Raw genomic sequence first — 17,240 nt, forward strand, 5'->3', positions numbered from 1 at the left:
ATCGGAGGTGGTTACAAAGGTAAGAGAAAAAACTATAAAGAACATCTACCCTTCCTATAGTTGACCTCTTCACACTGGTTCCTATAAATCAACTATCTTGAAGATAAAACTATGGTGTCATTAGGCCAAGAATGATCTACACATGACCCCAACTGATTATTGGAAAGAGACTCCTGTTGATGAGTTCATATGAGTAGAGTGATTGAGAGATTCTAGAAAATTTCAATCAATGATAGTTAAGTGTTTAGTTCTTTTCATGTATTACCTTGCTAGAAATCATAACTCAAGATGTTGGCATAAGATTTTTGTTGTTAAACTTCTTTTCTAAAGTTTCGATAAAATAATAAGTTTGTCCTTCAATTGCGTATTTTTTTTTATTTACGTTGTCATAAATCTTGAAAGAAATTCCCTATAAAAACTCACAAATATACCTTTGCAGCTTTACATGATCTCATATACTCAATTCATTTTTTTACCGAAAGCTTTTCCCCTGGTGGAATTTTGAAAAATCAAACTTGCCATTTCAAAAATAATTTGATTTTTATTTAAAAACAATATTTTGACATTCTTTTTGCGGAGTAACAAATGAATCAAGCAACATTTTCATTGAGGTGATTAAATTCTAAACCAAAATATATGAATGAAAAATTGAAAGGATACCCTCACACCATGACTATTGAGCCAAGTATTTTAAATATATGCATAATGGTATGTAATTGATTTGTTGTTAATAGACTCATGAAATGCATCTTCTTGCAAAGTCCAAACTATCACATTAGATGAGATTTAATTAGTACTTTACTTTTTATAAATCCTAATACTAGATCTTTTTATAAATCCTAATACTAGATGACCAGTTTTATTAGTTAAGTAAGTTTTAATTAAGAATCATTTTTTATAAATGATTTTAGTTTTAATGAGGATTTCCTTTCTATAAAGGATTTTAAAACTAAAATAAATAAGAATGTTAAGTTTATGTTAAGAACCTTACCTTCTATCAATGTTATACGCCACATCATTTGATAACAAAGCAGGTTGGTTTATTTGATGGATGGAGATGGTAGCAATTCATTTCGTGGTGCAGGGGTGGAGCCCCTTTAGGGTGTTGTGCTAGCTTAAGAGTAGAAATGAGATCGCTGTGAACAAAGGTTTGATTATTTGGAACAAACCATAGCAGGTCAAACATGGATCATGAAGACGAGAACAACTTGACTGGAGACTTACCTTAAACCAGCCAAATTTATGTCATCTGGAAGATTTAATTGGTGATATGAGTTATCAACATCTGGCATATTAAATTTCAAATTGTATATTCCTTAAAGGGGGTGAATTTATTAAGCAACAAGATCAGGAAAACAAGAAATGAAAGGAACTAACGTTTCTCAGGATTTGAAGTACTTTGAAATCATGAAAAGAAAATACAAAGGGATTAAATATTTATCACAATTGAAGGATAGAGCACACCGTTTGTATGACAGAAAAGTAGCAGCAAAAACGGAGATGCCGGTCAATGGATTGTTGAAGTAAACCTGCTTCAAGTTTGCCTTCCACTTGTGCCTACGCTTTCTGCAATGTAAATTCAGCTCTTCGCAGAGACCCGAAAGAAAACTTTGTGGATAGATAACATTTTCTATGATAAGATTGTGAAAAAGATTTGATACTGCTTAGCATATTTTTTAAATTCTCATTCTGATCAAATACTTCCACATCTGTGGTAGCACGGACGAGGCAGCTGATGAAAGTAATATTGTCATTTACAAAAGTATCCCCGTACACATGATGGCATTGCTCAAGGCCAGGAGATTTCTGAATAAGATTTCCATCACATCATATATTTTAGTCGTGGAATTACTGAATGTTATATCTAACAATGAGCTTTATTCTGGATTCTTAAACTTCACTCCAGATTGATGGAGCTCCGTTGCTGTGGGTGCGCTTAAGAAAGTATAAGTTTTTTTCGCTGGACGGTGCTTCTCTGTTGGCTGCTGACACTTTCTTAGGAAGTCAATGAAATGAAGGACTCCAGAGGAATCGATTATTTTTCAACTGTCCTCTTCTACCCAGTCAGACCATGGTACTTTTAATAACCCACAAGTAAGCTCAATAAGGGTACAATTACCAGGATTGGCAGCTACACTGGATAGCTCAAAAAACTTCTGGAGGATGAAGAATGGAAGCTGATTTTCAAGCAAGCACATATCAAACATGACGTCAACTAACTTAAATGGACGATAGAAAATGTGGTCACTACGTCTCCTTTCATAAAACCGCCTTTCAAGCACTTCATGTTCAGTAAGACCATAATAATGAAGACAGCATCCAGTAAGATCATTGTTACGAAGTCTTTCTTACTAAGATCAATGGTTTCGGCATAACTATCACGTAATTCCGTTTCATTCTCCTTGATAATGTTAATTAAATCCTCCACACTCACTAATAAATTGTGTTCGAGAAACTGCTTCAGGTACATTATTTTGTAGTCTTCCATAGCTTTTAGATTCTCCTTACCACGGTGAATAGGGCCTATTGAGACTACTCGAGGTGTATATGCCTTTTCATTTAACTTCCGCAATCGTTCCGGGACTCTGTAGATGCAGCATGCCAGGGAGAAAGCCTTCTTGATCTTCAATTGCTCCCTCAAAGAATTGGCTAACTCGTTGATATCAAGTGAAACTTCATGGCTGTGATCCATTATCTGCTGGTCAGAACTTGATGTTCGACCAATTTTCAAACTGGAATAATATTAGTCATGAAAAACATACTTTGTAAACAAACTAGAATGCCAATTAAGAGAAGATACTATAACTTTAATATATGATTTTATATAATTTTCTAATATATATTCTCAAGTAAAAGGTTTTTGAGCATGTTAATTTATATTATCTTTTACTTAATTTTTATCAAATAAAATAAATTATATATTTGTAATATTTGTCCCATGTTAAACTAACAGCTACATTACAATATATAGACTCACTATTTAGCATCTTATTATTTGGCCCATTTTGTTTAATGTCTACCTTTAAAAATGCGTGTAGAGATGTTACCCAATTTAAGATAAAGAGGGCAAAAAAAGAAGACAGCTGCCATATGAAACCACCCTAAAAAAGTATTTAAGTGTTTTTATAAAAATAATAGTTGTTGTTTTTTAAAGTTTTTTTATTTAAAAATTTATTAAAAAAATTTATTTTTAAAAAAATTAATTTTATTTTAAAAAATTTAATTTTGTAAAATCCAAATGCAATACCAGTCAGGGAGTTAGTATCACTAATAAATTGTGAAATAGCTTATAAGAAAAATCAGGAATTAATCAAAAACCTTATAATGATCGAAGTCAATGCATGTGGGATTACTCAAAACAATAAAAAAAAATGTCAGTAATTGAGCCTAGAAGAATGTAGCAAAAATCTAATTGTTTTGGAGTGATGAAGTGAGATGATTCAGCTTACTTTTGTGAGCTTTTGACTTGGTGACGTTCTTGGGACTGTTTTGAGCATAGTTTTGAAATTCGAGCTGATGAGTCGATTCGGGATCTAGCCGATCCGGGTCTGGGATCGTTCCGCATCTAGGTAAAAATTAGTTGGGGAGTTGATCCAGTGAAACCCGGGTGACCCGGACGAGACCCGACCTCTTTATATATATATATATAGACATAAAACGACGCCATTTTGGCCTTTTAAAATGTCAAAATGACAAACGATGAACGATGCAAATAGAGAGAATCAAAGAAAACCTAATTAAAAAAAAACAATTTCAATCGTGAAGAGTAGAGGAGCAGAAGACTCTTGATCACTGTTTTAAATCTGTGAATAAGGTTAGCCTCTTGTTTTTCGTCACGACTCTTCTTCTTTCACTCTCTCTTTTCTTTATTCTTTGCCTTTTTTTGAACTTGCAGTGTCGGAGTTGGCATCGATTCATTCGCGGTTCTTGATCTGGCATCGATTCTTTCGTATTCTCACACTCATAGACATGTATGTTTCTTTGTTCTTTTCTTTTCTACAACCGAGAAAAAATGAAAGAAAGGTCAGCAACCTAGGATTGGGATTTCTGATTAGTTTGAGATTTCTTGTTATAGATAGAAAATAAGATGTTGATGCAGCCATTCTGTCTTAATCGATGCATTTGTTTCTGGAACTAGCTAGGATCATCTTGCTGGCAACCAACCTGAAAGTTTCCAGAAAGTGGACATTGTTAGCAGCAAGAAGAAACAATTCGTGATAGTTTATAAATTGAGAACATAAATTAATTATCCTAGTTTAGTTAGCAGCAATTTTGATGATGTGCTCCCAATTTATGTTGGAGATGACCGGACAGATGGAGATGCATTTAAGGTAATCTATGGATAAAATACCCCGACATTCTTCTTTTAGTATATGCTGCTGAATTTTTTATGACATGTTCTTTAGTTATCTGCTGAATTACTTTGATGCACATGCAATAGATTTTGAGAGAGAGGAACTGTGGTTATGGGATTCTGGTATCAAAATCACCCAAGGAAAGCAATGCATATTACTCTCTCAGGGACCCATCCGAGGTATAATTTATTTTTATTCGAATTACTTTTTAACTTTAGAAATGCTTCATGAAACATGTCTCGTGGATCTCTTAATTCTGTGTCCCCATGAGGTTTCTTTTCTGCCTTTGCGCTACGTTAGAAATGATCTGTAGCCCCCAGCAATTTAATGTGGCTATCATCTGCCTGTCATTATCTTAGGTCATGGAGTTTCTCATGTTCCTTGTGACGTGGAAGAAGTCGAGTGCTCAATAAATGCTATAAGGAATACACAAAGAAGAGGAGAATACACTCTAATAGACACATACAGCATGAAAGACTTTATATGTTTTTTTCTAGGAAATACTCGCAAGTGGTTTTGAAGCAGAGGTGCAAAGAAGAGAAGACTTCCATTAGAGACCTGAGGACCATCATCATCCTACATAACTATTTCTGCTCGAATCTTCCTGTCTTAATTGTAAATCCCCTTCTTTAATGATCTTCAGAGAAATGCCATCATGTCTTTAATGAAAGATTTTTTTTTTTGGTTGACCTGGGTCAACTTATCTAACCTGTGACCCGATTATTAGACCAGATCGATTACCGGCTCGGGTTTCAAAACTATAGTTGTGAGGTTTTCAAGAGCTTTGATGAAGGTGGTAATCTCAACCACCATCGAAAGGAAAGCAAACTAAGGCTCAAAAATCGGTTGCTTCCATGGACTGCACTACTGTTGTTCTAGGCAGGCTGTTTGGGATTGCTGAATGGTGGTGATGGTGTTAGGTGCAGGGTTTTGGGTGAATTTTGATGGTGCTTGGAGGGTTTCCGGTGGAGGAAGCCAGTGGTTTGTGTGTTTTTTCAGGGATAAGGCCAGTGGCTTGTGGTGCTATATATTTTGCTGGAAGTGTGTATGGGTGATTTCCATGGAGGTTTTCTAAGGAGGTTTTTATGGAGGAAAATTCCTCACCTCTTCTTATTCTACACAAAATTCCTTGCCAACCTTTTCTGACTCGGTTATTTAAATTAGATTATTTTTTAATATATTCTTTTAAGTGAAGATACTTTAAATTTAAAATTTATATAAGTTCATAATACTGTCGCCTTTTAATTGCTACCTTCGTGGAAAGAAAGTTGAAAAGTGCAACATTTTCCAATGATGCGATATTGATTCAGAGATTTGTAGAAGATAAGGTGCAAGACTAGAAAAGCTTGTGTGTGAGAAGTTGAAAAGTGCTACGTTTTCCTGCGATGCTATGTTTTACATGGAAATTCTGGTCTGAAATCGACATAGATTTTTATTTGAGTCCAATTATTCACATTACTTTAAGAAACTCTTTCTAAAACATCATTATCACGACAGTTTTCATAAATTAATTATGTATTTTGGTGAAGACTCGTGTCATTAAAGTCAGGTAGCATCCCCTCCATGTCAGTCAGCCAGTCAGGCAGTCCAGATGGCTGGCCGAGTTCGGCTCTATACATATTTAATAATATAATGATATTAAAATATTATTTGTGATTTTTGAATTTTCAAAAAGGAATTTTAAAAATATTACTCTTTGCTTTGTGGAAAGTCATGTCAGAAAAACAATACCTGCGGTCACAGTCCTCTACCCTGCCTAGAAGTAGGCTTTGTGGAAAGTCATGCCACTTATTCATGGAAATTGGCACGACTTTTATACAAGTCTTGCATTAAATTTTTATTCCATAAACTTTATTTTTATTTTAAATTTATTTATTAAATATTAAAAATAAATAACATCTTTATTAATAAAATTAAATATATTTTACATTATTAAAATAGTGCCATAAATAAGACAAAAAAAAAAAGGGGACAGCTTGCAAACCTAAAGCTGTTTATTCAATTGAATCACATGCGACCATGCCCCACATGGAAGGATTTATATATTCATAAAAGTCAAAAGAATGATTAAGATGAGCTTATTATAGTCTTTAAATATGCTCAAAAATAGTTAATATTACTTTCACCTTTCCCCTCTTCGGATTACATTTATAGTTTTCCATTAGCTTACCGATCTACGGCTCAAATCCCATTTCACTGTCTACTTCCTTCCTCCTTCACCTCTCCCCTTGCCCCTACAAAAATCGCCGGAACCTCCTATCCCTAACCACCAAAAACTTTCAAATCTCTAGCTTTCCCTCGTTTTCTCGAGAAACAAACAGAAACCCGAAACCCCAATTTCCGAATTCATTTATTTCAAGGGCACAAAGTAAACAGCAAGAAAATCCACCGGAGGGAAAGCCCTAAGGAACAACTGGCCACGAAGGCAGCCAGGAAAACATCTCTTTGGACACGAGCGAAACTTCTAAAACTGCGGTTGCTGAGAGCTTGTAAGTAGTTTAAGTTTCTGTCCATTTGGCTTTTTATGACAAGCATCATGTTTTTTTTTATTCAAAATAATACTACATGAAAAATAATCTTCTTAAGAGAAATTATCAAAATTATCTGCACATTTCATTATCATATTTTTTTTAATGATAAAATATCAATTTTTTCTAAACACAAATATGCAACTTATTAAGCAAATTTCATATGAAACAATATAAATTAATTAATTATTTTAATAATTAATTTATATCATTTAATACAAATTATGTGGAACAAGGCACGTCGTTAATAATCTTAATTAAAGAAATTTAATACATCGCTTAATTTGTATCACTCATGTGGTCGCGCATATATATATATATATATATTACAGGTTAAATTGTTGCTAGTGAAGGCAAACTTAAGGCTGGAAGTTTCATCTCTTTTTTGGGTTTCGTAATTGAATTTGTTTTCTCTGTCGTAACAATTTTTTTGATCTGCTTGTTTTGTTCTAATACTAGTCATCATCTCAGTTCAGTCACGGGATGGAAACTGGTATTGATAAATTAATCCAATCCGTGAAGGAAGAGCTGCAAATCTCATATGCTTTCTCCGACACATGTTGTATATATAAAGTTCCTGAGCGATTACGCGAGCTGAACGAAAAGGCCTACACACCTCGATTAGTCTCCATAGGCCCAATTCACCATTGTAATGACAAGCTAAAAGCCATGGAAGACCACAAAAGAATGTACCTGCAAGAATTCATTGCCCGGAGCGGGGTAAGCGTGGAGGGTTTTATTGAATATATTAAGGAGAACGAAACAAGATTGCGTAATTGCTATGCGGAAACCATTGCGTTTAGTAGCGAATACTTCATAAAAATGATATTAATGGATGCTGCCTTCGTCATTATGTTATTGCTGAAGTGGACTTACACAGACTTCAGAGGAAGCAGAGACAGCATTTTCTATCCTCCATACAAGAGTATAGATGTCAGGGTTGATATCTGTTTGCTTGAAAATCAGCTCCCGTTCTTCATCCTCGACGAGTTGTCTAGACTATCCACTATAATCGGCAATTCTCCAAAAGCTACTCTGATTGAGCTTACTCATTGGTTCTTTTCATGTGAATGGGGTCCATGGGCAGTATGGGAAAATTTGGGGAGTATAGAAATCTCCGAAGTGAAACATTTGGTTGACTTTCTTACAATTTATCATCGGCCAACTGAACAGCAACCGATTGAGGAACTTGAGGTTCTAACCGCACCCAGTGTAAAGGATCTCCACCAAGCGGGGGTCAAGTTTGTGCTGAGTTCAAGAAAAAATCTTCTTGACATAAAATTCGATAGAAATAAAGGGAGACTAGAAATTCCACGATTAAAGTTAGATGGAAGAACAGAAATCATAATCAGGAATATGCAAGCCTTTGAGCAGTGCCATGGCCTGAAACATGGTTATGTTGGTGACTATATCTGTTTGATGGGTCTCTTTCTCGGTGCCAGTAAGGATGTGGAAATACTTGTTGAAAATCGTATTGTAGATAACTGCCTACCGTCTAATGAGGAAGTGGTACAACTATTTTACAATCTCAACAAACAAAATAGTGTGTGGTCAGGTACTTTTCTCTTTAAAGGTCTCATTAAAGATCTGAATGCATTCTGCGAAAGGCCATGGAACAAGTGGAAGGCAAATTTAAAGCAAAATTATTTCAATACCCCATGGGCAGTACTCTCTGTCGCAGGAGCTGTTATTCTTCTCATTCTGACTGTCATACAATCCGTCTGCTCGATACTTCAAGTAGTTTAGCTTCTGCAGTTTCAATTCTTTCATACCGCATGTTGCATTAATTGTACCCATAATCCTTGTTCTCTTCTTTGTTTTGTTCTTCCAAATGACAAAGTTGTTTCAGTAGAAATTCCAAGCAATTCTTTGTTTTGTCTCTTGGAAACTGAAATTGTTTTATTCTATTCTATACAGGCATGCTTAGCATGATATTTAATGAATTTATTTATTTAAATTAATAAAAATTAAATTTATAATCTAAAAACCTCAAGATTTAAAAAATAAATGTAAATAAAATTGATTGAATAAACTATGGCCCTAAAAAATATTATGCAAGACCCAACAAATCAATAATATTATTTAAAAATAAATACTTTTTATTTTAAAAAATAAAATTAACCTGTATAAAACAAAAAACAATTACAGATGAACTGGAATAATATCTTGAAAAATCAAATATAAAAAAAATAATTCTAAAAATGATATGCAAAACCGGTGATCTACGTTATGAGATCGGGATAAACTCAAAGAAAAGAAATTGAAAGTGATTACAAAACCAATATTTTTTTATAAAAAAAAAAACCAATGTAGAACGATAAGATCACATGACAAATTAAATGTCAAAAAATAAAACAAAAAAAAATAATTACACAAAAGGATCTAAAAAAATAAGGGTGAAAAAAGAACATTAATTAGAGGGAAAATAAAAAAAAATTACTTGAAGGGTTAAATTGAATTACAAATATCTTTAACGAAAGGAAAAAAAATCAAAAGAATGAGGGTTTAAGTACAAAAAATAAAACAACAAAAACTTTGATTAAAAAATAAAATTGAAAGCAAAAAAAATAAAAAATAAAATGGCAAATAAAAAATATTAAAAATAAAAAATAAGGACTGAAATTAAAAACAAAACATACAAGAAATTATAATTGAAGAACTAAATTTTTAAAAAATATGTCTGTAAAAGACAAAGGAACAAAATAAGAAATAAAAGGAACAAGGACTCCAGCTATATAAAAAAAATAAGAATAAAATAATAAATTAAAAAAATAAAGACTGAAATTAAAAACAAAACATATGAGATATTGTAATTGAAGGACTAAATTGGAAAAAAAAACTTCTATAAAAGGAATAAGAATAAAATAAAAAATTAAAAAAATGAGAATTGAAATTGAAAAAAAAATGAAAGAGGACAATGATTTACTTTATCTATCATATGAGAGAGAGAAAAAAACAAAACAAACAATTATCATATATCTACACACGCCACATCATATAAATGAGAACATGCATCCTCTGAATGGTGCGAATACAACCCACTTGTTGGTGCGCGTGCATGTGCCAAAAGCATTTTTTTATTAAAAATTCAAATGAAAATGTAAAAATACCAAAACATCCCTATAATGATTTTAATTACACAAAATATTCATGTGAAAATTTAAAAACATCGCAAATGCAAAGTTTATTTTTTTCTATGATGATTTTAACTTGTTGTTGGTTTAATTGAGCTTCATCAGTTTAATTAAATTGCTAAAAATATGATAATATCATCAGTTTTAATCTCAAAATTCTCAAATCAACCCACTAAAGTCTAAACTATGTTTTATCACATCAATTAAATAATTATGGTTTATCATATAGATGAATCCATGACGACATCCAGGTACGTTCAATAGCAAATCAACGGTCCATATTTAATCTCCCTAACTCCCTAAACAGGAAGCAAATAAAGCATTTTTATTGGTCACTCAACAGAGCACGCAGATGGCGATCCTCACCACGCTTCTCTAAACATTCACAACCGCGGATCGCTTCAAAATCCACGGTCCAGAAAGTCTCCCCAAAGAGAAAAGGTAAGGAGCTCCAAAAGATTAAAAACGAGCCCGCCTAAAAGAAGCAATCCTATTGGCCGCTTCACATGCGCTCGGATCTCCATCACAACCGTACTTTGGCTTCCCGATCAACGGCTCAAATCCCATTCCACTGTCTCCTTCCTTCCTCCATCACCTCTCCCCTCGCCTTATAAAAATCGTCATAACCTCCTATCTCTACCCACCAAAAACACTCAAAACCCTAACTTTCCCTCGTTTCCCTAACATAAACCCGAAACCCCATTTTCCCAACTTACCTATTTCAATGGCTCGTACAAAGCAAACAGCAAGAAAATCCACCGGAGGAAAAGCCCCAAGGAAGCAGCTAGCCACCAAGGCAGCCAGGAAGTCAGCTCCAGCTACCGGAGGAGTGAAGAAGCCCCACCGTTTCAGGCCAGGAACAGTGGCGCTGAGAGAAATCAGGAAGTACCAGAAGAGCACTGAGCTGTTGATAAGGAAACTGCCATTTCAAAGGCTGGTGAGGGAAATTGCCCAAGATTTCAAGACAGACTTGAGGTTCCAAAGCAGTGCCGTAGCAGCCCTTCAAGAGGCAGCAGAGGCATACCTTGTTGGGTTGTTTGAGGATACAAACTTGTGTGCTATTCATGCTAAGAGGGTCACCATTATGCCTAAAGATATCCAGTTAGCCCGTAGGATTAGAGGAGAGAGGGCTTAGTGAAGTTGGATCAGCAACATCTGCTGAGACCCATGTCGTTTAGCAGATTGAGCATTTTGGGCTTGCTTCATTGTAAATCTTTTCAGGATTTAATGGCAAATTGCGTTGCCTAATTTGAATTTTAATCTTAGCAGATGCAATATTTATAATCAATGGAATATATATTTATAATCAACGGATTAGTTAGTATGTTGATTAATAGACATGCTCAGATCTTTATTGTTTTTACCATGTTATTTAATTGGTTGAATTTACTGGCTGAAGGAGGCTAATTTGTGATGTGGGGTGCTATCTTTATTGTTTTTACTATATTATTTTTTATATTGTTAAGATATTTTAGGTTTTGATGAGTTTCTACTTTCTACTAGTTTAATGTAATGTATAACTTATACAAGGTTTAGTTTCTTTAAAAATTAATATATTTTTTGTTGAGATTAATCACCATAATTATATTGATTTTTTTTTAATTCTTTATAGAGTTAATTTTAAAATCTTGAAAATAAAATAAATGAATTTAAAATTTTAAGTGTTTCTTAGCGAGGAAGCAGAATTTGATTGCCTGGAATTCAACTATGTAATTTTTTTACGCTATAGTTGTAGTGTTCTGATTGATATATCGGTCTGAAATACATCAGTATAATCGATCGCTTTAGATGTGTGATATTGGTCCTTGGACTTAGTTCAAAGGCTTTCAAGAACTAGGATAGTTCACTCGAATGAAAGCATAAACACGAACGATTTTTCCAGTTGGATTATGCAGTGTTAAGTGCAGACTTCGAATTCAGAATGCCCTGATCCTTCAGAAAGCTATTTCTAATGCGAGCTTAACTTAAGCTTGTAGTAACTGGGATCTCTTGTAATTTCAGTTCTGTTTTCTATGATTCTTCTTATCTTTTTCAGTAGGGTTGAGCTAGCAGTTGAGTTCCATTTTTATTTAATGAAAGATTTAAAGAAAAATTAGAAAGTGTTGTAATTTGTGATTTGCTGATGCTAAAACTAGCAATCATCGTGAGCCGCAGAATGGAGATGCATGATTGGGACATCAAGCGAGAAGATGAAGACAGGCGATCAAGTTTCGATTGATATTTACTAGTTAGGGAAGACTATGAGAGAGGAGTTGGAGATCTTGCATCCTTTACTTGATGACTGTTGCATTTACAGAGTCCCTGAGCGGTTGCGAGTGTTAAATGAAAAAGCCTAAACACCACAAGTTATCTCTGTCGGCCCACTTCATCATGGCGGGGAAGAATTCAAAGCAATGGAAGAGTACAAAAGAAGGTATCTGAAAGATTTTCTTGCATGGAGTGAATTAAGCTTGGAGGATTTTATTGGAGTTACTGAGATGGAAGAGACAAGGCTTCGTAATTGTTATGCGGAAGCAATTGAACTCAGTAGTGATGTTTTTGTGAAGATGCTGCTGCTAGGTGCCGCCTTCGTCATAAAAGGTTTAACTCTTCGAATTTTGCTAAAGATTCATTTTTTTCAAGATAACTTAAGTAATGCTGTCTTCATTTGATATATATGGTTAGACAATACCAATATGAAAAAATAGAAGGATTTGAATGATGTCTTTATTAGGTAATATAAGTTCAATGTAAATATGGAATTTGATAGTTCAAACTTACAAGTTATGGAGAAGAACAACAAGGAATCTATAAGGGAATACGTTCAAAGATAACGTGAGACAACTTCACAGATTAATCTTTCTTTGTTGAAAAAAAATGATCAGTTTTTTTTTCCAACACTTTTAAGGTCTCATACTTTGAATATTTAGTTAGAAGCTCTGCACAACATTTCACTGACCTGGTTGTTTAGCTTAGAGGATTGAACAAGTTATTGGGTTAGATAAGATTGCTAACCCGACTAAGAAGAACGGTTTCACTGGAAAAAGAAAAGAATCTAAGATTCATAATATCGGAGGTGGTTACAAAAGTAAGAGAAAAAACTACAAAGAACATCTACCCTCCCTATAGTTGACTTCTTCACACCGGTTCCTAGAAATCAACTATCTTGAAGATAAAACTATGGTGTCATTAGGCCAAGAATGATCTACACATGACCCCAACTGATTATTGAAAAGAGACCCTGTCGATGAGTTCATATGAGAAGAATGATTGAGATATTCTAGAAAATTTCAATCAATGATAGATATGTGTTTAGTCCTTTTCATGTATTACCTTGCTAGAAATTATAGCTCAAGATGTTGGCATAAGATCTTTATTGTTAAACTTCTTTTCTAAAGTTTCAATAAAATAATAAGTTTGTCCTTCAATTGTGTATCTTTCTTTGATTTACGTTGTCATAAATCTTGAAAAAAATTCCCTATAAGAACTCACAAATACATCTTTACAGCTTTACATGATCTCATATCCTCAATTCATTTTTTTACCAAAAGCCCCCCCCCTCCGGAATCTTGAAAAATCAAACTTTCCATTTCAAAAATAATTTGATTTTTATTTAAAAACAATATTTTGATATTTTTTTTATGGAATAACAAATTAATCAAGTCACTCTTTAATTGAGGTGATTAAATTCTAAACCAAAGTATATGAATAAAAAATTAAACGATTACCTTTACACCATGACTATTAAGCCAAGTATTTTAAATATATGTATAATGGTATGTAATTGATTTGTTGATTATAGACCTATGAAATGCATCTTCTTGCAAAGTCCAAACCATCACGCTAGATGAAATTTAATTAATACTCTATTTTTTATAAATCCTAATACTAGATGAGTTTTATTAGTTAGGTAAGTTTTAACTAGGAATCATTTCCTATAAATAATCTTAGTTTTAATGAGGTTTTCCTTTCTATAAAGGATTTTAGAACTAACATAAATAAGAATGTTAAGTTTATATTAAGAACCTCACCTTCTATCAATGTTATACACCATATCAATTGATAACAAAGCAGATTAGCCTATTTGATGGATAGAGATGATAGCAATTCACTTCGTGGTGTAGGGGTGTAGCCCCTTTAGGGCATTGTGCTAGCTTAAGAGTAGAAACGAGATTCTTGGGAACAAAGGTTTGATTGTTTAGAGCAAACCATAACAGATCAAACATGGATTATGAAGATGAGAGGAACTTACCTGGAGAATTACCTTAAACAAGCCAAATTTGTGTCATCTGGCAGATTAATTTTCATGTCATGTATATCATGAAGAAGAGAGGAACTTGCCTGGAGAATTACCTTAAACAAGCCAAATTTGTGTCATCTGGAAGATTTAATTTGTGATATGAGTTATCAACATCTGGCAGATTAATTTTCAAATTGTATATTCCTTAAGAGAGGGTGAATTTATTAAGCAACAAGATCAGGAAAACAAGAAATGAAAGGAACTAACGTTTCTCAGGATTTGAATTAAGTACTTTGAAATCATGAAAAGAAAATACAAAGGGATTAAATATTTATCACAATTGAAGGATAGAGCACACCGTTTGTATGACAGTGAGTACAAGGATATGCCAGTCAATGGATTGTTGAAGTAAACCTGCTTCAAGTTTGCTTTCCACTTATGCCTACGCTTTCTGCAATGTAAATTCAGCTCTTCCCAGAGACCCGAAAGAAAACTTTCTGGAGAGAGAACATTTTCTATGATGAGATTGTGAAAAAGATTTGATACTGCTTCGTCACTGCTTAGCATATTTTTCAAATTCTCATTCTGAGCAAGTACTTCCACATCTTTGGTAGCACCGACGAGGCAGCTGATGAAAGTAATATAGTCATTTACGAAAGTATCCCCGTACACATGATGGCATTGCTCAAAGGCCTGGAGATTTCTGAATAAGATTTCCATCACATCATTTATTTTTGTTGTGGAATTTCTAGAATCCCATTACTGAATGTTATATCTAACAATGAGCGTTTTTCTGGATTCTTAAACTTCACTCCAGATTGATGGAGCTCTGTTGTTGTGGGTGCGCTTAAGAAAGTAGGTAGTTTTTTTTGCTGGACGGTGCTTCTCTGTTGGCTGCTGACACTTTCTTAGGAAGTCAATGAAATGAAGGACTCTAGAGGAATCGATTATTTTTCAACTGTCCTCTTCTACCCAGTCAGACCATGGTACTTTAATAACCCACAAGTAAGCTCAATAAGGGTACAATTATCAGGATTGGCAGCTACACTGGATAGCTCAAAAAACTTCTGGAGGATGAAGAATGGAAGCTGATTTTCAAGCAAGCACATATCAAACATTACGTCAACTAACTTAAATGGACGATAGAAAATGTGGTCACTACGTCTCCTTTCATAAAACCCTCTAAAGTACTTCATGTTCAGTAAGACCATAATAATGAAGACAGCATCCAGTAAGATCATTGTTACGAAGTCTTTCCTACTAAGATCAATGGTTTCGGCATAACTATCCCGTAATTCCGTTTCATTCTCCTTGATAATGTTAATTAAAACCTCCACACTTACTAATAAATTCTGTTCGAGAAACTGCTGCAGGTACATTATTTTGTAGTCTTCCATAGCTTTTAGATTTTCCTTACCATGGTGAATTGGGCCTATTGAGACTACTCGAGGTGTGTATGCCTTTTCATTTAACTTCCGCAATCGTTCCGGGACTCTGCAGATGCAGCATGCCTGGGAGAAAGCCTTCTTGATCTTCAATTGCTCCCTCAAAGAATTGGCTAACTCGTTGATATCAAGTGAAACTTCATGGCTGTGATCATTATCTACTGGTCAGAACTTGATGTTCGACCAATAATTTTCAAACTGGAATAATATTAGTCATTAAAAACATACTTTGTAAACAAACTAGAATGCCAATTAAGAGAAGATACTATAACCTCAATATATATTTTATATAATTTTCTAATATATATTTTCAAGTTAAAAACTTATATTGATTTATATAATTTTATACTTAATTTTTATCAAATAGAATAAAATAAAATAAGTTATATATTTGTAATACGTGGCCCTTGTTGAACTAACAGCTACATTACAATATATAGACCCACTATTTAGCATCTTATTATTTGGCCCATTTTGTTTAATGTCTACCTTTAAAAATGTGTGTAGAGATGTTACCCAATTTAAGATAAAGAGGGCAAAAAAAAGAAGACAGCCGCCATATGAAACCACCCTAGAAAAGTATTTAAGTGTTTTTATAAAAAAAAAACATAAAAAAAATAATTTTATTTTAAAAAATTTAATTTTATAAACCCCGTTAGGAATGCAATGCCAATCAGGGGTTACTATCACTAATAAATTGCGAAATAGCTTATAAGAAAAATCAGGAATTAATCGAAAACCTTATAACAATCGAAGTCAATGCATGTGGGATTTACTCAAAACAATAAAAAAATGTCAGTAGTTGAGCCTAGAAGAATTTAGCAAAAATCTAATTGTTTTAGAGTGATGAAGTGAGATGATTCAGCTTACTGTATTGTGAGCTTTTGACTTGGAGACCTTCTTGGGACTGTTGTGAGGTTTCCAAGAGCTTTGATGAAGGTGGTAATCTCAACCACCATCAAAAGGAAAGCAAACTAAGGCTCAAAAATCGGTTGCTTCCATGGACTGCACTAGTACTGTTGTTCTAGGCAGGCTGTTTGGGATTGCTGAATGGTGGTGATGGTGTTAAGGGTTTTGGGTGAATTTTGATGTTGCTTGGAGGGTTTCCGGTGGAGGAAGCCAGTGGTTTGGGTGTTTTTTCAGGGATAAGGCCAGTGGCTTGTGGTGCTATATATTTTGCTGGAAGTGTGTGTGGGTGATTTCCATGGAGGTTTTGATGGAGGAAAATTCCTCACCTCATCTTATTCTACACAAAATTCCTTGCCAACCTTTTCTGGCTCAGTTATTTAAATTATATTATTTTTTAATATATTCCTTTAAGTGAAGATACTTTAAATTTAAAATTTATATAAGTTCATAATACTGTTGCCTTTTAATTGCTACCTTCGTGAAAAGAAAGTTGAAAAGTGCACCATTTTCCTGTGATGCGATATTGATTCAGAGATTTGTAGAAGATAAGGTCCAAGACTAGAAAAGCTTGTGTGTGAGAAGTTGAAAAGTGCTACTTTTTCCTGTGATGCTATGTTTTTCATGGAAATTCTGGTCTGAAATCGACAAAG

At 33.8% G+C, this 17,240-nt stretch overlaps 3 protein-coding genes across 3 annotated transcripts; 2 read left to right on the forward strand and 1 right to left on the reverse strand.

Annotated features, from left to right (window-relative positions):
• Positions 1–2,042: 2,042 nt before the first annotated feature.
• Positions 2,043–16,929, reverse strand: LOC112326098 (UPF0481 protein At3g47200). The gene is made up of 3 exons (XM_052451678.1): positions 16,552–16,929; positions 2,353–2,732; positions 2,043–2,281 (listed from the first exon to the last, which is right to left on the reverse strand). Exons 1-3 carry the CDS (start codon positions 16,638–16,640, stop codon positions 2,043–2,045), a joined length of 708 nt encoding a protein of 235 aa, XP_052307638.1. The 5' UTR covers positions 16,641–16,929.
• Positions 6,682–8,759, forward strand: LOC112326094 (putative UPF0481 protein At3g02645). The gene is made up of 2 exons (XM_024593394.2): positions 6,682–6,844; positions 7,343–8,759. The coding sequence occupies exon 2, from the start codon at positions 7,367–7,369 to the stop codon at positions 8,627–8,629; it is 1,263 nt and encodes a 420-aa protein (XP_024449162.1). The 5' UTR covers positions 6,682–6,844; positions 7,343–7,366; the 3' UTR covers positions 8,630–8,759.
• Positions 10,630–11,327, forward strand: LOC18097281 (histone H3.2). The gene has a single exon (XM_006386049.3). The coding sequence runs from the start codon at positions 10,742–10,744 to the stop codon at positions 11,150–11,152; it is 411 nt and encodes a 136-aa protein (XP_006386111.1). The 5' UTR covers positions 10,630–10,741; the 3' UTR covers positions 11,153–11,327.
• Positions 16,930–17,240: the final 311 nt, after the last annotated feature.

Source organism: Populus trichocarpa, chromosome 3 (assembly GCF_000002775.5).
Source record: "Populus trichocarpa isolate Nisqually-1 chromosome 3, P.trichocarpa_v4.1, whole genome shotgun sequence".
Classification (NCBI taxonomy): Eukaryota; Viridiplantae; Streptophyta; class Magnoliopsida; order Malpighiales; family Salicaceae; genus Populus; species Populus trichocarpa.

What these genes read in the sequence shown, in the direction of transcription:
- LOC112326094 (XM_024593394.2), top strand. Translation starts at nt 7,367, where the DNA reads ATGGAAACTGGTATTGATAAATTAATCCAATCCGTGAAGGAAGAGCTG.
- LOC112326098 (XM_052451678.1), bottom strand. Translation starts at nt 16,640, where the DNA reads ATGGTGGTTGAGATTACCACCTTCATCAAAGCTCTTGGAAACCTCACA. An exon ending in AGTCAAAAGCTCACAATACA is followed by an intron (nt 2,733 to 16,551) that starts GTAAGCTGAATC and finishes ATATTATTCCAG; the next exon opens with TTTGAAAATTGGTCGAACAT. An exon ending in TGCCGAAACCATTGATCTTA is followed by an intron (nt 2,282 to 2,352) that starts GTAAGAAAGACT and finishes CTGAACATGAAG; the next exon opens with TGCTTGAAAGGCGGTTTTAT.
- LOC18097281 (XM_006386049.3), top strand. Translation starts at nt 10,742, where the DNA reads ATGGCTCGTACAAAGCAAACAGCAAGAAAATCCACCGGAGGAAAAGCC.